The sequence below is a fragment of the Nyctibius grandis genome, chromosome 4 (assembly GCF_013368605.1).
Source record: "Nyctibius grandis isolate bNycGra1 chromosome 4, bNycGra1.pri, whole genome shotgun sequence".
NCBI lineage: Eukaryota > Metazoa > Chordata > Aves > Nyctibiiformes > Nyctibiidae > Nyctibius > Nyctibius grandis.
In genome coordinates, this window is record NC_090661.1 from 61,595,281 (window position 1) to 61,614,407 (window position 19,127).

General features: G+C 43.5%; 1 protein-coding gene across 1 annotated transcript in view; it reads left to right on the top strand.

Moving 5' to 3' along the window:
• RCOR1 (REST corepressor 1) overlaps positions 1-19,127 on the top strand; it is an 88,258-nt gene that overhangs the window by 61,046 nt on the left and 8,085 nt on the right. The window contains exons 4-9 of the mRNA XM_068399708.1: positions 2,523-2,575; positions 6,616-6,777; positions 9,406-9,524; positions 13,039-13,117; positions 17,408-17,602; positions 18,599-18,676. Coding sequence (XP_068255809.1) covers positions 2,523-2,575; positions 6,616-6,777; positions 9,406-9,524; positions 13,039-13,117; positions 17,408-17,602; positions 18,599-18,676 — 686 coding nt within the window. The remainder of the gene's footprint in view (positions 1-2,522; positions 2,576-6,615; positions 6,778-9,405; positions 9,525-13,038; positions 13,118-17,407; positions 17,603-18,598; positions 18,677-19,127) is intronic.

Sequence of the window (19,127 nt, forward strand, 5' to 3'; positions counted from 1 at the left end):
GTAATGAATTTTTGGGGGGTGGGGAGCAAAGGGGAGGAAGTATGTTTTCACTGCTTATAGCATCTGGCATAAGAAAAGTAAGGTTCTGGAAAGGAGAACCACCACATCTCTGTATATATTAAAGGGTAAGATGCTGAAGTCAAATCAGGAACTGTAGATCTTTCCACACTGAAAGCAAGCTAGTTAATGCAGCAGTACTTAGCATTCAAGAGCTTAATTCAGCCTTGGACTTCAGATAATTCAGTGCCTTTCCCTCCCCCTTCCTTCACCTTCACCTTAGACAAAATGTATAACACTGCATGTGCAATACCTGCCCTAAGGAAGCCGAGAGCATTTAGCTGAAGTACAAGGAAATGCTGCACTTAGGGGTTTCCTGGCAGACTTTGTTTTTGGTGTGGTTATGAAGTCTGGAAGCATCTGAAGTCGCTCTTCTGCCCACATCCTACTGATGTTCCCTGACATGTTTGGTGTGTAGGGAAGGGATGATGTGTAGGGAGGAGGCAGTTCCCTTCTCTGTCCCCCCTTTCCCCTGTGTGGTCCTCCTGGACCATGTTCTCCCTTTGGGGTGTGGTTTTGCAAGTTGTTGTTTGTGTTTGTTTTTTTTTTTTCCCATGGCAAGGCTGATTTCCGAGGTTCCTACCCTTTGGTAACCCTCAGGATGTTCTATTAGGCAATGCAGCAATTTCAGCCTAAGAAGTTTCTGTCACTGTCCCCGTCACCTCCACTGTCAGTGCAACTATTTTATTATGTTTCCTTGTGCAAGCAAAGGTGGTTTGCAAGAAGGGATACTTTTCATCCCAGTTCAGCGTGGTGCTTAGAAACAATTTTTTGACTTGGAGAGGCAGATGCGTTTGTGCTGCAGGGGTGCAAATGAATGGTTGTGGCTACACCTTCTCCAAAGGGTTAATTAAATTTTTACTGAATATTTCCAGAACATGGTCCAACAAACAGGTTCGTCAGCCCCTTGGGAGTCCCCATTGTGTGCAGGTGGGAGCTTGGCAGAGCAAGAAACTCATGGAGTGTCCTTGCTAACATGGAATACTGCACGCTCTTCTGCTGCCACAACATGTGGCTGTGTTAATATTCTCATGGCCTTTTCCATGGCACTTACAAAGCCCTTTTTTTGCAACACCTTTTTGTGAAAATTAACTGATCTCCTTTCCTAACGAAGCGCTGGCATTGATATCACGTTATATCATCTAGTGAGATGGGATGTCTACTTTAAGTACCTAGATTTAATTCCTTAGTATTGATAACAAGCTGAAAATAAGGCTGGTGCTCTCCTGCTGTGCATTTTCTGAGATATCCTCTCTGTTTTCCCAATACCTTTTGAGTTCATTGCTTAGTTTGCTCAACTGAAGGAAAAACTGAGGAGTGTCCCAGCTTGAAGGAAAGGCTGTAAGAAATGCTATGCTACTAGACACCAGAGACTCCATGTGAGAGTCCATAGAGGCAGAAAAGATGGGAGAAGCCCATTTGAGAGCTGAAGTTAATTGTGAGGCCCAAACCGTGGGAAATGTGGCTTCCTTAGCTGCAGCGTGCACACAACCATTTCCTTCCAGAGGTGCTGCACATGCTCTCTGTGCGTTGGGTGCTTAGCACAGGAATTTGCTTGCATCCCTCCCTGGGTATCCGCAGAGAAGGAAGGGGGAATGATTTTTGAGTTCATTGCTAAGTGACTTGGCTTGAAGTCCAAAATTTGTGCAAGAATGAGAATTCTGTCTGTGTGTGCCAGTTCTAAGTCTTTCAGGGTACTAGCATGTTGGGGATCCTACAGGCAATGGATGCTTCCCACCACCACTGGTACTGACTTTGATTCAGTCCTCTCAAATGGGTGCTGTTGGATATAATGTAAGCTCAGTCACTCATACTGAAAGAGACATTTGGGTTTTAGTCCCATCTATACAAAATATAACTCCTCAGGGTATCTTTACATTGTAAAGGTTAAAAGCTCATGGGGGCCTAATAATATATAGAGGTGGGGTTTGGTCCAAGATGAAAATTGCTGAGGCATAAGGGCTGAAAAATTTGCCAAGATATCTGCAGTGGTTGTGCAACACTAGGAGTCTGGCAGTATTGGAACGTATGGATTTTGTCTGGGGATTTTTGTTCTTAAGAAAACTGCTTCATGGGATTTAAAAAACAAAACAAAACAAAACAAACCCCCCAAAACCAAAATAAAAAGTAGCTGAGACAGTCATGTCTATAGCTTTGGTGAACAAGTTCTGAAATATTATATGCTGTGTTTCAGAAGTACTGGAACTGGATTGGATATCATGCCTCGTTTAGACTTGTTAAGGAAAATACGTAGTAGCTTGTCTGGTGACCGTTGTTTTTCTTTTGTTTCCTTCCTTTCCCAAATTGTTGGAAACAGCAGCTATTCATGAGAGTTCTCTGTGGAGGATGCAATAACCGTGACTGAAGTCAGAGCTGCAGGACTGGGTTTTAGACTGGAAAGGGGAAGGGAAGAGGAGATGAGATCATTATATGAAATGCTCTTATGCCTTCTCTCTGTTTTTCAGTGGACGAATATATTGCCATTGCTAAAGAGAAGCATGGATACAATATGGAGCAGGTAACAACCCTCTGAATACTTACTTTATTTTAAAATCTCTTTCAGTAGGTATTAAAACATGACTTAAAGCGACTGCCTAAACTACTTCTTTCCTTCTGTACCGTCTGTGTTTTCTCCTCTCCTCCCAAAACTGACTGTTCTAACAGCATCCTGTGCTCTGGGGATATGGAGTTCACCCCTAGTTTTACATCAAGAGTTTAAAGAAGAAAAAATATTGTGATTTCTAATGGAGTTTGTCCATGTGTGTTGTGCTTCCTACGGTCACTGCCTCTTGAACACTTTCAGAACCCCTAAACGTTAAAAAAGATTGGCTTGTCTTTGGACAGCTGCCTGATTGCATTGCAGTTTCCAATTGACTGCTCCATCTCTGCTTCATGGATGTCTTGGCAGTTATTAATGAACTATTGCACCGTCATATGCTTTTCTGAGACAAACCAATATCCACGGTTATTTACCTTAAAACTGTGCTGCAAATCATTTTGCGTTTCATAGATGAGCACCTCTGATGTCGGTGCAGTAACAGTGGACGACTTCAGCTATCCCTGAGGTGAACCAGTGCCTTTAGCCTCGGGATGGAAGTCCTGGTCTGAGGAGCAGTCCTCTCCTTTACTCCACGTGGTCTAGGATTGTGTACTGATCTTCCCTGTGTTAACTAATATCGATTTCAACACTCATCTGGGGAGATGAATAGACCTGTGCCTGGGAAGCTTTTCTGAATTCTGTGGAGTTTTCCTTATGCACTAATACTTGCCCGGAAAGGGAAGGCGGGGAATGTCATGACTTACTGTAATGGCAAATTATGTACTGCCTCTACAAAGGGATTCTATGAAAACTTGAAAGTTTATGAAATTATTCAGGCAAAGGCCATGAGCATAGAAACTGATGATTTGTATGGGCAAGTGTTTCTATTTAAATGACTGCTGTCATCTTTGAGTCAGACTTTCAGTGGTTGATACTCATGCTCAAAAAGACTTATTGTGGAACAAGAACATTGAAGTTGAGATAGCCGGCAAAATTTCCAGCAAAACCAGGAATGATCAGACTTGATAATTATAGTTTCTAAGAGCAGAAAACAGCAACAAAAGGAACATGAGGGCACCAAAAGGCTATGAACTTAAATGAAAATAAGGATGGTAGCTTACTTCAGTTGATACGGATATATCCTAGTATTGGATGTTGTGGGTAATATTTGCCAAAAGAGATGGTCTCAGGGTAATAAAAATGGGTTTCATTATTTTAGTGGAGAAGTGTTGTTTGGAGAGTATAGACTGATCCAGAAGACTGATCAAAATGAAGCTTGTGATTTTTAAAAAAACACGGAATTCTTGTGTTTTGAAAAACTTAAATTTGGCTAACGGAGATTTGCATTAATTTTAACATTGGAAATACAAACCTCCCACTTGTTCGTTGAAGTCTTTCTCCCCTCCTCTGTGTACAGAAGTAGAAGTTATGGGACTCGCCATACCAGGATGTAAAGTGACTGAGCAACTTGTAAAAATGTCCCTCCTCCTAAAAATTTTCTCATTCCTTCCCTAGCACTCTCGCATAATACTCTAGGCTTAAACATGTGTCCCAGGTCCTTTGGGATTTCCTAGGCAGCTACAGTAGGCACTTCCACGAAATAACTGGAGAGGATCTATCTTGTATTGCTCTGGAAGGCACGTACTCATTTTGTATTATAGGGACAAGTGTCAAGGCTTTCAAATTGGGATGGTTTGTTGTGTCCCCAAGGGACACTCTCTTCAGCAGGTATCATCAGAGTTGCTGTTGGCTGGGAACTGTGGACAAGCTGATATGGACTCCCTGGAAGCCGGTCAGAGCTCACTTTAGCATTTGGCCACTGTTTCTGGGCTTTGCTGGCCGAGGCAGCCCTTTCCCGTGCGTGCATCCCCCCAGCAGCCGGTCTCTTTGGACCTCTGCGCAGGTGGCTTGGCTGACAGTCATTGCACAGAGATTCCCATTCTTCCATCCGTGCCTGCTGACCAAAACCCACCTTTGCAGACTAAGATGTGCCAGTTTATTGAAGGGAAAGGCGAGCTGTCTGGCAGGGCGGCTGGGGCGTGCACCGGCACTCCTCTGCCCAGCGGCTTTCCCGTCCAGCTGGCCACATCTGCACCGCACGCAGCTCCTGTATCTCTGTCCTTTCTCTACCCTTGCCTGTGGCTGAGTGCCCCGTTGTTGGCTCTGCTGCTGTCGGATGGTGGCTGGAGGACCAGGGCTCTGCTGGTGGGAGTCCCCGCCACTTTGCCAGCTCGCGGGCAGGCAAAGGACAGGCTCCAGCAGGCAAGTGATCTCTGGCAGGGCAGGCCCACTTCAGCTGGTGTTGGCAAACTACGGTAGGTGGTTGTGCTGAGCCATAGCAGTCATAGGCTTTTGGGAGCACTACAGCAAGTCTGGCTGTGAGCTGTGCTCTCCTGACAGCCTGTGTCAGATGCACTGGGACAAAGAAGGCTGGAAAAGCTGTGTACTCGCCTGCATATTTAAGTGCAGAGCTCTCAGAGGGCAGCATGAGGTGGAGGAGGAATACTGCTCTCCTGTTAAACAAGCCTAAGGAAACCTTTTGATTTACCTTTTGCTTTGTTTAAGCAGCTGCCCCATCAGCCCTCACTAGCACCTTCATGGTATTTAACACTACCCTGCCCTCCCAAAATGTCTCCCTCCTTGTTTTTCCCTTGCTTTCTCATAGGGTTATTTGGTACAGCTCATATCTGAAGCTGAAAGGGATGGCAGGAGAGAGAAAACTCGGTCCTTTGTGACTGCAAAATAGTTTCTTTGGCCCCATGCTTGCCAGAGTGGATGGAGATAAGTGGCTGTGTGGCTCCTGTGACATCTTGAGTCACTGTGCTGCCACCAAGACTACTTGTTCTGCATGGTAGCAAAAGGAAGGAGAGGGTGCCTGGGCAGCAGCGAGAGGCCGGTAGGGTCAGGACAAGATCTTGGATAACACTAACATTTATATGCATACTCTCTGCAGAATCTCAGGGGAGCAAGATCCCATAAAGGAACTGCTTTTTGCATGGCAAAGCATAAGGGGGAAACCCCGAATTTGAAGGGATTTTGTAGCTCTGAGCAGCCAAGGCGAAACTACTAGATGAGGGTAACTGTGGCTGCGAAACCAGGGCTGAGTTTGCATATGACAAGCAGGTTACTCTGATGTTTTACTCAGCATGTTAGGGATTGTTTTCCCTTTACAGCCATTGTGAAAGGCTGGTTTCTAGCTCTGCAGAGTCAGGCCTTCCCAAAATGACTTGTGGTGGTCGCTGGCATGCCAGATGTAGTGATGTGTCATAGTGCACAGGGGCTGCGCACCCCTGGGAGAGGGGTGGCTGGAGCGAGCGTCTTGGAGATGGCGAGAGGAGGATGGTTTGCAGGTGGTGAAGCGCAGCACATGCACTTTGTCTTTGGAACTGAGAACCAGAGACTGCAACAGTGAAACGAGGTGTCTCTGAAGGGAACAAATTAGCAGCCCCCCAAATGGGCAAGATTTGTTCCTCCTTAGGGCCAGAGACATCTTAGCAGCAAGTCAAGGTTGTGCATGCTCTCTGCCTTTCCTTCTCCCAGTTCTTCCCTCCTTCTCTCCACCTTTTCCCTCTCTCCCTCAGAGCCCCTAAGCAACCATAAAAACCCCCAGTCAACTAAACTGTCCTCCTAATTGCACAGGAAATGAAGGGAGTTTAGAACTGACAGAAGCTTCCTTTGGTCCAGCATTTTTTTTACGTAGTCTTCCGAAGTCTTTGCTTACCATGGTCAGTACAGTTGGAGTCATTTCTTCAATTTTCTTCTTCCCTCTTTCTGTTGCTACTCTCTTATTACATTACTACCTCTGTGGTTTGGATAAACTTCAAGTTGGTCATCACAGCCTAGCAGGGTGAGGGTCAGATTCTAGGCTTCTTGCACACAGGGAAGTGTCTGATGTAGCTGGGAATTAAAATTATGTCTAACGTGTTGCCTGAGAAAAATACTGTAGCTCTCCATTTGCATCCGTATAATAATGTTTCTTGTGCTTACAATTGTCCCCTTGGTGTCCGTGTTATTTCTAGGCCCTTGGGATGCTGTTTTGGCACAAGCACAACATCGAGAAGTCTTTGGCAGATCTGCCAAACTTTACTCCATTCCCAGATGAGTGGACAGTGGAAGACAAGGTCTTGTTTGAACAGGCCTTCAGTTTCCATGGGAAAACCTTTCACAGGATCCAGCAAATGGTAAGTGGTGCCACAGGAATGGAAAAGCAGAAGAGGCAGTTGGACCGTTGTCTTCAGTGCTGATTGTGCTGGACTCCTGTCTAATGCTCTTGGGAGAGAACAGGCCAGAGGGGATGTTAGAGGAAAAATCTTACCATGCATAGAAAGAAACAACACTGTTTCCAGAGTCTCTGTAGAAGTGTTTTCCTGGAGTGCTTTTACTGGTTCAGGATAAACTTTGACTGTGCAATTTTTTTGGTTGGAAATTACAGTTTTCAGTCCCCTGTGTGCTACGGTAGTGTTTATGTCTCAGCTGGAGTTCAGGCATGGTCTGTAGACACGTGCCCACCCACACACAGAGTAAAGATCATCTCTGTGCAAAGCTGATTTCCTTTCTTACAACCTGCTTTTTAGGAATTCATTTGATTTGACTATGAAGTCTGTGCTTAACGTGATTTGGGACTGTTAGTGGATGCTGTGGTGGAGGTTTATACATCATTGCAAGCATTCAGTCCTTTGCTTTCAGTTGGTAGTGATGTTGTTTTAAACTGTGATTGAGAACTTCAAGGGCAAGTCTCTGCCTGAAAGGGCACTGCTGGGGTGTGTGCAATTTTCTTTCAAAAGAGGGAGAGGATGGGATGTAAAAATTTTTTTTAATTATGTCTTCAGAGTTTCTTCAAGTGGTTCATCACCTGGGTGGGAACCAGACTTTGTTCTTTGCTATCCTTCAGTAAAGTGCCTCTCGAGTGTTCCAGCAGGACCCAGTTACATTGGTTGTGACCCTTTGAAGTGAGCCTAGGCTGTTGAAGTCTGTTCAGCCTCTTTAAAGCACACGTGAAGGTCTGTGTTGCTGATCCTGCTGAAAAGCGAAAGGCGACTTGCCTCCGAATTATGAAGGAAAACTGCCAGGTCCCTTGTCAAAAGGGTGGCAGGAAGAGGCTCGTTCTCCTCGTGTCCTCCTCGAATGTTCCTTCACTGGCGTTCATTTCCAAATGTTCTTGGAGCCCTAGGGTCTCCCACTCCGTTGGGTCAGATGATGGGACTTGTACATACTATGGACACCTGATATAGACAGTCTGGAGAGTTGTGGACTCCTGAAGGGTGAAGCTGTTTTCTTCTTTATTCCTCTGTTCTTACATGGGGGAAAAAAATGGGGAGGGGAGTGTCCTGGGGAAAAAGAGACTATAAAGCCTGTCCTGTTGCTTGGTTAAACACCAAAGCAGGAACTTCTCATTTTGGTTTATGTGCAGAAGCATGACTGTCCCTGAGTGAAGTGCATTCCAATACAGGGATGCCAAGCTCATGCACTGTTCCCTAGGTAATGATATTGTTTTACTGTTGCTCCCAGAGAAGTGATCCTGCATGAAAGGAATTAAATGGCATGAAGCTTTGTGTTTAGCAGGGGACAGGAATCAATGGCTCAGGAGCACGTTAGTTGCTAGTGTATATATGCTGCCCTGTTAGCACCACTGCAGCTTGGAACTGAGGGGAGAAAGCATCAAAGCCAGAGAATGAAAAGTGAGTTACGTTATTTACCGGAGCTGGTTCTGATATTTTGGCACTCTTAGCATGTGTTTGTAGCCAAGTGGATGTTTGTTACGAACAGCCCTGTCCCTGAGTTTGTTCTGTGGAACTCTTTAATTCCAGCGTACCAGCCTGCTGCATGGCTATTGGCAACACAACATCAACATAGCACCTGTGCTTTGCCAGTGCAGATGGATTGATGCCTGTATGCAGCTGTGGGACAGGGTGGTAGTTCTGGTGCGATCCATTATTAGGACTTAAAGTCAACCTGCAATCTGAGAACCAGGCTTGTCTGAAGTGAAGACTTAAACTGCAGCATCTGAATAAAAGAGATCTGTCTCTTGCTTACAGTTTTGTTTTCCTCGCCACCCATCCTGCCCTCCAAGCTGAATCAGACGCTTATCTAAAACATGTTTTACTCAGCAAGAAAGACCAGACTTTTACCTTGTAGAAATCCTGTGTAAGAACGTCCATGCAGAGTACCTCAGAAGTAGGAGATTAGTCTTAGTGTAGTTTTATGCTTTTTGGAGGCAGACTTACCATGCATAGCTACAGGGCAATGACGTTAGTGTAAGAGGGCAAACAAAAATATTCTGAAACACGTGTTTTCCTATGTCCTCAGTTCACCATAGAGTAACCTTTCACCTTTTGAAAACATCTTTTGTTGAGACCTTTGAATAGACTTCATTTGAGTGGTGTGAATAAGCCTTTTTAACCAGACGTCAAAGATATGCTTGGCATGTAGCCTGCAATTCAGCAGTTCCTGTGGTTGCTTACAGATGCCTGTGTTGGCTTTTAAAACTGTTATCTCAGTTTCAAGGCCCCATTTTGGATTTGCTCTTGCTATGTCCCTCTATTCTGAAGGGAACCAGCTACCTGGCTGGCGAGTGGAGGCTTGCTGAGATGCTCTTTAGAGATTTTCGTGTCCTAAATAGTAGGCACTAACCTGAAACGCTCCCCCATAGATAATTTTTGGAAAGGCTGCAGAACTGCCTTGCTTGAACCTTTGAGAGAATCCAATGTAGAGAGATCAGATGTTCCATGACAAAAACAGACTGATTGTATGTGAACTCCTGGGGATACTTCACATATAAACATATAAAAGGATACATGTTTAATTTACAGCTTCCTGACAAATCAATAGCCAGCCTGGTGAAATTTTACTACTCCTGGAAGAAGACAAGGACTAAAACTAGCGTGATGGACCGTCATGCTCGTAAACAAAAAAGGGAACGTGAGGAAAGGTAGGTTTGCAAGCAGAAAGGCTGGGTATTGACGCACACTGATTTCTTTAGACTATCTCAGAGATTCCTGTTAGCTTGTAAGAAACTAGATGTAGGATTTTCCCCAAAATGTTTCCTGGTACCACACCTTCTTTCCCCATCCCTCTTCCCTGCTGTGCATGTTTTGCTTTGCTGAAAGCCAGAAGGAATCTGTTGGCAATTAGGTGTGCTCCCTTTTTCAACACTGTGCAATTCCTGATTGCCCTCTACTGCAGTGGTCACCGTCCCATTGCTCTAGAAGCTTTTTCTCTTGATACTGCTTGAAGAAGATGAAATTGAAACTGTTTACAAGCTGATTGGCACTGTTGTCAGCAGAGCCAGAAAAGCTGATAAGCACGACAGTAAAAGGAAGTCATGAAAGAGCTAGAAATCTGCCTTTATTTCCTCCATGTGACGCTCAGTAGAGTGAGAACGTGCATCTGCTGGGGAACAGGCTCCAGTGCAGCACCCCTCAGCCTGTGCGTATGCACACGCAGACCCTTCCCCTGCCTTTTACTTAGAAAACAGTTACCAGTTTAAGGCTGTCAGGCCAAGCTCTCTTCCCAAAGAAAGATGAAGTTAAGGCTGTGTTTTTGAGTGACTGAGAAGAGGGTAGCACAGGGGAACTTAGGATGAGTTCCCTGGCAGAGGTGTCCCAAGGAGAGCTGGGTGCATTAGGATTTGGGTGAGGGATGGTGGTGTTTGGGAGGTCACTAGCCACTGAGCTTCAGCAGATGAGCTTGACTTCTGCTTATGCAGCTTTGCAAGTTCACCCTCCTGGATACCCATGCAAGCCCTTGAAGGTAGGTCAGCCAGTGTCCTTGTGTGCATTGCTAGAAGTTTCTGTACAGTTAGAACTGCCACTCGATGACTTTGCCTAGTTCTGGAGCTGACAGAGCCTCAGAAATGTGGCCTCAGGTGCGTGTGGGGAAAAGGCCCCCTCTGAACAGCAGCAACTTCATCTGCTTGAAGCAAGTACCTTCTCAACCTGCTCTAAAATGCACTTAATGTCTTTGCAGACCAAACTTGAGGTGAGCCTGGCTTTGGAAGGCTACTAACGTAATTGGGCAAAATTCTGCAAAAGCTTTTCTCTCAAAGGAGTTTCTGTTCTAGCACTTCCCAGGGAGCTGTTTGCTGGCTCCAGTGCACGTGAGCGAGCCCTGTTTGGGAAGGGGGGAGAAATGTGTTTCCAGGGTTGAGCTGTACTACACCAATGACTCACTCAACCTCTCCCATTTTTCCATTAGGTCAACAATACTTGCTTAACAGGCAGGGCCAGGGAGAATACTACCAGCCAACTTGTCCAGTATTTGACTGGCTTTCTGTGACCTGAGTCTCTTTTGCTGTTCTGTTCTTCTCCCTTCTCTGCAAAGGCTGTCTTGATTTTTCTTCTCCCCATCCTTTTTTTTTGTTGTTGTTAATTTTCCTACTAATTTATGAGGGAGGAAAAAAAAATCTCTTACAAAGGAGTATGTGTTTGTATCGTACTGTGTAGTTTAGGATCTTTTAATATTACCTCTCTATTTTTGCTCTGTGCTCATAAATGAAATTACTGCAATTTGGAAATACACCTCTCTGGTACCTATGCCTTTTTGCTGGGAAAAGCAGCACCTCAGATCATCTGGTGATTGGGAAAGAACTGTATGGGCTGCCATGTGCTGTAATTTTGTAACCTTTGAGAAAGGCAGCTGGATTGGAAATGTGTAATTTGGTTCACATCTGCAGCAAGCTAAGCACCAGGCCATCAGCTTGATGTTTGATTTCCCTTCTTAACCTCCATTATGTAAAATAGTCAAACCCCTACACCCCTGAAGGATTTGTCAGTGCAGCCTTGTGGGAGTGTGGAAGCAAAGCTGGGTGTGTTTGGGGTGCCTGGATTTTGAGGTTGTAGTGTGCCATTGGGTGTTGGCAAAACTTCAGAAATGTTCTTCTGTTAATAGTGATCAATGTCTAAAACGGTAGAAATGAGTGGGTGGGTTTTGATCTAGCTCATGTCTAGGGAACTTGCTGGAATAGAAGAGCAAACTATGAGCACAGCAAAGCCCGTGGGGCTTTGGCCTTTGCAGAAGGGCTGAAATCTGAACCTAAGTGAGAACACCAGGAAGGTCTTTTGGGGATGGGGTTAAGAGAAGAGGCAGTCTGAGGTATCTCACTCTAATACTGCTATATCTCTTCTGTGGCTAAGCAGGGAAATTCCCCAACCCGTCAGGTTGTCACTAAAATAGTTCCCAGTGCATTTGGGACCAGGTTTTCAGTAGCTGTTCTTAGTTGTACGTGAGGGGCTTTGTGTGTGCAGCTCTGGGAGGGGGTGCTTGTGAGTTTATTCCCTGAAATCATGATTACACAAACTAAATATCTTGTGAATCAGCTGGTGAGCCAGGAGGCTTGGGAGAGCAGGAATGGCTTGTACAAGTGACTGCTCTTGTGGACATGGACGCCATCTCAAGCCACCCAGCAGTACGTACCTCCTTAGGCTATGTCTGCATAAGACGTCGCTGCAGCAGGGAGAGAGCCGTGAGCACCCACCGTGCCCGATGTCCCCCGCTCCTGTGTGAACGTACCCCGGCTGGCTCCAGTGTAGCACAGCTTCTGCTGGGGTTTCTCTGCACAGCCCTGCCGTGTGCTGGCACTGGGACCTACCTGCACCAGCCGAAGTTCCTCGTCCCAAGCTATAAAGCTTGACATGACAAAATACATTTATTTTTTTGATCTTTTTTTTAAAAAAAAAAGAGCTTTGATTAGGTCAGCTTATTTCTTCCCGTTCTGGGCAATATCCCAAATGGTGCAATTAACTTTAGTTGTGTACAGTACAAAAATTCTAAATGGTGAAAATATATTCGATTTAATGTCTGATTAAAATTCCAATAAAGCCAAACTGGCCAGGTGTGCCAAGGTCACTTTCAATATGGCCCCAATTTCATGCCTATTATTATTCTGTAACTGATAACCTCTTTTTCTTTTCCAGAGGAGAATGAAGTGTGAGGTTGTCACTGAAAAAAAAAAAACCCAAACATTTTTTATGCTTGTTCTTGAGGGATTTCATCTTGTGTATGTCTGTTTTGCTAAATGTTAAGGAATTGTATGAAATCCGTGTTTTAACTACTTGCTGTAGTTCTGAGTCTTTGTTTCTGTCTCAGTTTGTCTAAGGTTAAAAGGCTCAGTGTCTCACGTTCTTTAAAAGATAACTTGTATAATCAATTTCATGTATCTTGCCTTCATCTGAGCAGACTTGTTTTGCCTAAGTACACTACTGAGAAGTCTTCCTTTGCAAGACATTGTCTCTAGTATCTTTACAATTAAGAATTTATGGACTTAAACCAAAACCAAATAGACAAAAAAAAACAACAACCCACCCCAACCCCCTAAGAAAACCCTGGGAATAAAAGTAAGGAAAGCTGTTGGACTTGCTATTGCATCCATGCATTTCTTTTAGCATGCTATTTATAGAAAAAGAGCCTTACTAACTAATACAGTACTGTTTGCTTTTGTCTTCTAGTGAGGATGAAATGGAGGAAGCAAATGGAAATAACCCTATTGATATTGAAGTTGAACAAAACAAGGAGAGCAAAAAGGAGGTATAATTCTTTTCTTACTACTGTACAAATGGAAGTGTTTACTTACTAGCTACTTTGTGTAGAAGTTGACAGTATCGAATTTTCTTTATTTGTGCTTTGTATAGTTGTCATACAAGAAAAGAATTGACTTCAGAATTATTCTTAGATCAAGACAAGTATAGACAAATAAGTTATTATGGATGGAGCTGGGAAAATTTAAGACTTTACCATCCCATGATAATGTAATATGTGAATGTTTCTAGTCTCTTCGATTCTCTCTTTGGCTGTGTTAGCTTGAACCACCTTCAGTGATGGTTTAAATCAACCTAGCTGCATGGAGGTGGAGTAGAAGCACTTATGTCCCCAGTGAGATGGCTTGATGGAGGGGAAATATGTCCTTTAATCTGTTCCAGGTAGACTAGCAAGAGTGTGTTTATCTACACCTTTGACTCTAAGATAAATTCCTGATATACTGAAATCCTCAGCAATAGTTCTGAGGATTTTGGTGGCACCAGAATTGCAACTACAGTGGTGAATAGTAAAGGAGAAAGCTTTTGTGTGGCCAGTTCATTTTGTTTGACAGAGGAGCCTTAACCTGTTATGTGCAGAATATTTTGTCTACTTAAAACATAGTACTTGCACCTCACTTCAAATACTTCATTTTAAGTGGGCATAGAGTTCTGGGTGAAAATAGCCACAAATATAACAAGACAGGTTTGAAAACCTAGTCTGTGATGCTTAACAGGAAAGCGTATACTTTTTTTTCATGTATGTAACCTGCTGGTTATCTGTTACTTAAAAAAATCCTTGCCATTCAGCAGCAGTGTGTGAGTGAGTGCTACAGGAAGACATTTACCGTAAGGCCTTCTCTCCTTAAAGTGGCTCCCTTTCCTGATTTCTTGTAGCCTGATTTTTCTCCCACAGTCATTATCTTTCAGTTTTTAAAATTTTTTTTCTAAAAGGGTATATGTAGGAAAAAAAACCACTAGAAATATTTAAACATTGCACACAGGCAAAAATAAAGTCCTAGAGCAGCTGTGTTGTCAGTCACTGTCAGTGAGATTAATTCCTCTAATAAATTATTTTGAATGGAAATAAGTGAAAAATCTCAGCATTCTGGTCTGTTCTTCACCTGTGGTGGAGTGTTCTCTAGACTTTCAAGAAAAGCCTAGCTGTTACTTCCACCAAAGGAAGGCATCCCTGATGACTTTCTAGGGGCAGAGGGGATGTCACTCATATTCACCCTTACAAGAAGCTGAGTTCTCAAAAGCCTCAGCAACACCCAAACTGGAAGGGTTCTCACTTGGCTAAGTTGCAGCTGCATACTGCAGCTCTCCAGTGTGTCTTGTAAATAATTAATACTATAATCTCATTTCCCATTATTTTAATACATTTTCAAGTTTAGATTTGTCCGTAAGCTCTTTGAAAGCTTGCATCTGTAAGAGAGCTCCCTTCAATCCCCTTCATTATTGCTTCCTTCCCTACCAATGCTGACATGCTCTGAACTTGCTGCAGAAGAGGGAAAGGTAGTTCTTTGCCACCTTGGCTGCCTCTGTTGTAAGGCCAAACCAGATCAGATGGCTGATTGCTACCATCAAGACATTTTTGTAGAAAGTCTTGCATGGGAGGAGGCTGTCTGCCCTCCATGTCACACTAATACAGGCCATGGCACTCCAACCAATGTGAGAGAGGTGACCAGAACTCATGGAGTATGTGCAGTCTGGCTGTGTATGCAATGGCGGGCAGCCTTCTGGGGGCTCTTCTGGGCAGGGATTGTACTGGTGGGTAAAATGAAGCTGACAACCTGCATAGCCTGTTCAGAGTTAATTTGATTTGGTTTTGCAGTACCTGGGCCTGGGGCTGATTGAAAATGCCTTGAGAAGAGAGCAGGTATCCAGGAGGGGGATATGTTCTTTCTTGATTGTTATGTTTCTTCTAATGACGTGGTCAGACGTGCAGGGGTGGTGATGTACCACTAGCCCAGGACTCTTACCGTAAAGAACCTCCCTGTCCCAACCCCACAGAGATGGTTTTTCCAGCTCTGAGACATGTCGGTTACTGTATGACTTGCCGAGTAATACTGGGATTTCTCAGAGTATCTGAAATCTCTCATGTTTCCTCTTTTGGGGATCATTGGAGGGGGAATCTTCCCCTTTTTTTTTTTTTTTAGTACTTTCAGTGGTAGTGCAACTGTTCAAGTTTCCTCAGATAGTGACTCCATAATACTGAGGTCACGAACCAGAGCTGCTTTCTCCACATCTTCCTTGTTCCTGGAAATGCCTCCCGTTTCATCCTCTGCTTTTACATGGCTTGAGATAGCTTGGTCTTTTCTTTTTGCACAGTGAAACCTGAGGAAGGGAACCTTGTTTATAATAAGGGTTTTCTAAGGCTGAAGTGTGCTGGATAGCAGTGGCAATATCTAAATAAACAGAGAAGCACTGAAAGATCCTTGTGTTTTAATTCTCTCTGGTTTTCATTAATTGATTTAATTCTGCAGAGAGATGTGTGTGGCCAGGAAAGAAAGAGTTTCCAAAATAGGGTAGATGTTCAAATTTTCAGAGCCTGTGCAATATCTCCTGGGCCTAGAGGCATTTGGAGCTGTCAAAAACAGTTCTGCTGGAGCTCTGGTTTCTTGTCCACAGCACAAAAGAACTTCACATTCTTTGAACTGTGTGAAACAATCATTTGAAACTGCTTTCATTTTTCCTTAATGTTGAGGCTTCTGGGATATTTGGACTGCAGGCATTGGTCAACCTACCGCCTGAACCTGTTGCGAGGTGTTACTGCATGATCCTGTGAAATTCTGTATGTAGATGAAATATGAATAAATCTGAAGTGTCTATCTGTGTTGAATAATTTACCCAGCTCAGTTATAAAAGTGCTTGCTTCTGAAGTGCAGCACAGAGTGTACCTCACTTGTTCATACCTAAACCAGTCTGGTTTCTCCTGCTCCTCGCTCCCTTCTGCAAAAAGAAATAAAAGTATCTGTCCTGCAACAGCAATAGTTACTTCTTGCTTCTGGGCTTCTCTTAGGTATCATCTTTCATGGAGTCCTTTGCGCTAAAGGAGGGAAGAAAAAAGTTGAGAACAGACAATTGTCCACATTACTGCCAACGTGGCTCTGGCTGTTGAGCCCATGAAGAGGGTGCAAGCTTTTGTCTGCTGGCAGCTGTGCTGGGGTCCTCCAGTCTTTGGGAGGCAGAGCCTCATGTTTACATGGGGCTTTGTGCTCAGCCTCATGTGGGTTGGAATGCAGGCATTTTAATGCTCACTAATGAGCAAATGCCGCAAACTGTGTAGAAACTACATGTAGCTGCAAATTAGGAGGGAAACAATAGTGCTAAGTGAAGCCAATGTGTTTAAAGCTGGCAGTGATCAAGTAGAGGATTTCAGATGTGCGGCTTCCCCTCTCTGCTTTTTTTCTCCCTGCTGCCCTTCTTCTGTTCTGTGTTCTTGGCCAGGCTCCAGCCACTGGGTAATAAATCTAGGGTATGAGTTGCTTGTTGAAAACAACTTGTGGGAGAAATGGTTTTGGTATTAGAGAATCAGATTCGCTCTTGAAGGATCTGTAGTATAGTGTCCTAGCTAATATACCTGTTTGAGGTGTGCGCCTAATTCTTTGCTTTAGACAGAAGGCATAAAAATAATTAGTAGTGTGTGAAATATTCCCTTTTCCAAAAGAGACTTGAATTTTATTTGTGGGCAAAACTGAATCAGTTTAATGGAACAGTTTATATCCATGCTATGCAAGAAAATTTGGCTTCCAAGAAACTCTGTACTGATGTAAGAATTACTTTGTAGTCACCTTGCTCCTTTATCATTAGTCTTTAAATAAATTTGGTTTATGCCTTCTTCTGTCTGACATGTAGAAAAATAAATCTCTGCAAACTCTTCTAGTAGCATTCTTCCCCTGTCTCCAAACTCCACTTAGTTTCCTTTTGGTGTTTGGTTAAACTGGTGTGTGCAGGCCTGGTGATAAAAGCAAGAAGAGAGGTTTTGGAGTGTTTGAAAATAACCAGGATATTTAACTGCTAGAAAATTGGGCATCTGTCTTCCAAAGTGAGAATGGGCAGAGAAGACAACCAGTATCTGTGCAGATGTTGAAAGCGGCCAGAAGAAAGGAGAGGTTTGTATAAGTCAGTGTTTGTATGACATGCCACTTCAAGCAAAAAATGTCTTCCTGTCTGCAAGTCACCTTTTTCATTGTCCAACTTTTGACGCTGGCTAAAAGTCATAGAATCACAGAATGCTTTGAGTTGGAAGGGACCTTTAAAGATAATCTAGTTTTGTAAAATGACTGCTGTTTGCCAGGTGCCACCTGCTGAAACCGTTCCTCAGGTGAAGAAGGAGAAGCACAGTACGCAGGCCAAGAACAGAGCGAAGAGGAAACCTCCCAAAGGAATGTTCCTTTCTCAAGAAGATGTGGAGGCTGTTTCTGCCAACGCGACAGCTGCTACCACTGTGCTCAGACAACTGGACATGGAATTAGTCTCAATCAAACGACAGGTATGGATGGGATAGTTCAAGAATAACTGCTATTTTTGGTGGTCATGCCTGTCACAGTCTGCAGAGTTCACAGGAATTTGTAGCTTGACAGTGATGATGCACATCATTATGTGGCTTAATTGACAAGCTGCTAGCCTTGTACTATAAACTAATTGGAGCCCTGTGTTTTATGTCTCTTATGTTTTAGTTCTATGGGCAAGCCTGCTTTATACCTAAAGTGGAGCAAGGAAAAGTCCATAGCACTGACTTGAAGGAACATTTGTTGGTGCTTAGTGTTTCTTGCAGTTCAGGGTTCCTTATGTTTTAACTATGAACTTCCCTCAGAAGACATTGGTTTCACCAGTATCTGATTTCCATCTGCAGTAATCAATTTCCTTTGCCTTTTCCTACAGTACTTTTGGAACAGGCAGATATTTGTTTTATTCTTCCTTAGACATGTATCATACGAACTTTCCTATGTACCTTTTGCTTCACTGATGGATCTGCCTTTTCAACAAATGTTTTTCAAATATCTGTTAGTAAGGACAGGTTTACTACATGAGTTTGTTTCCTAGATCTGAACATTTTCACATTTTTTAAAGCAGAAGTCTGGCTCAAGCTCTTTATTTAACTTAATAGAATTGGTATTTTGGCCTGAAGCCTTTTTCTTGGCACTCTGGGAGAAGCAGAGCTCTCTAGCAGTCTTTGATTCATTACTTGCTGCGAAGAGGGCCTTTCTTCTTATGCTGGACTTTATATAGACCTGGAAGTTGGGGCAGTTCTTGCTCCAAATAACTTGCAGACAGGTTAGAATAAATTAAATGGGATCTCCTGATGTGCCAGCTGCTCCTTCATTCCAATATAACAAACTTTCTTTTTGGAAAAAGGGAGGTTGTGAGGAAAGCTGGAATTCTGATCGTGGACTTCCTTTTGGGGCTGCTGGAAGAAGACTTGTCCAAAGATTTATTTTTTTTTTTTTTTTTAATCCATGTTAAAGCGATGAAACTTTCCTTTCAGATTCAGAATATCAAACAGACAAACAGCGCGCTCAAAGAAAAACTTGAAGGTGGTATAGAACAATACAGACTTCCAGAGGTAGGATCACTTTCTGACCCTTGTTTATTGTGGAGATAAATGCTAATCTGTGTTTACATAGCAGAGCTATTTGCATTGCCAGTAAACTAGGACCAATGTCCTATGAGTTGTCAGTGTAAATCAAGACCACCATATTCACTGTTGTTATGTAATGGAAATGACAGATGAGGAAGTAAGAGCAGTGTTTAACACGTGAAAGTGGTTTCTAACAGAAGTACAGGTATCCCAGATATACCATGTTGTGTGTGTGTTGTATCCATATGCCCTTGTGAGAGATGTAGTTGCTTTGCTCTGAATGCTAAGAAATGTAGGAGAGGATGTTAATGGCACATCTTTCTCTTGGCGCTCGGTGCTTTTGCTGTTTTCCTTCCAACTCTGGCACCTCATGCTGGAAATAATTTGACCAAGATTACAGAGGGTGTCCATGATAAAAACAAGTAGGTGCTTTGGA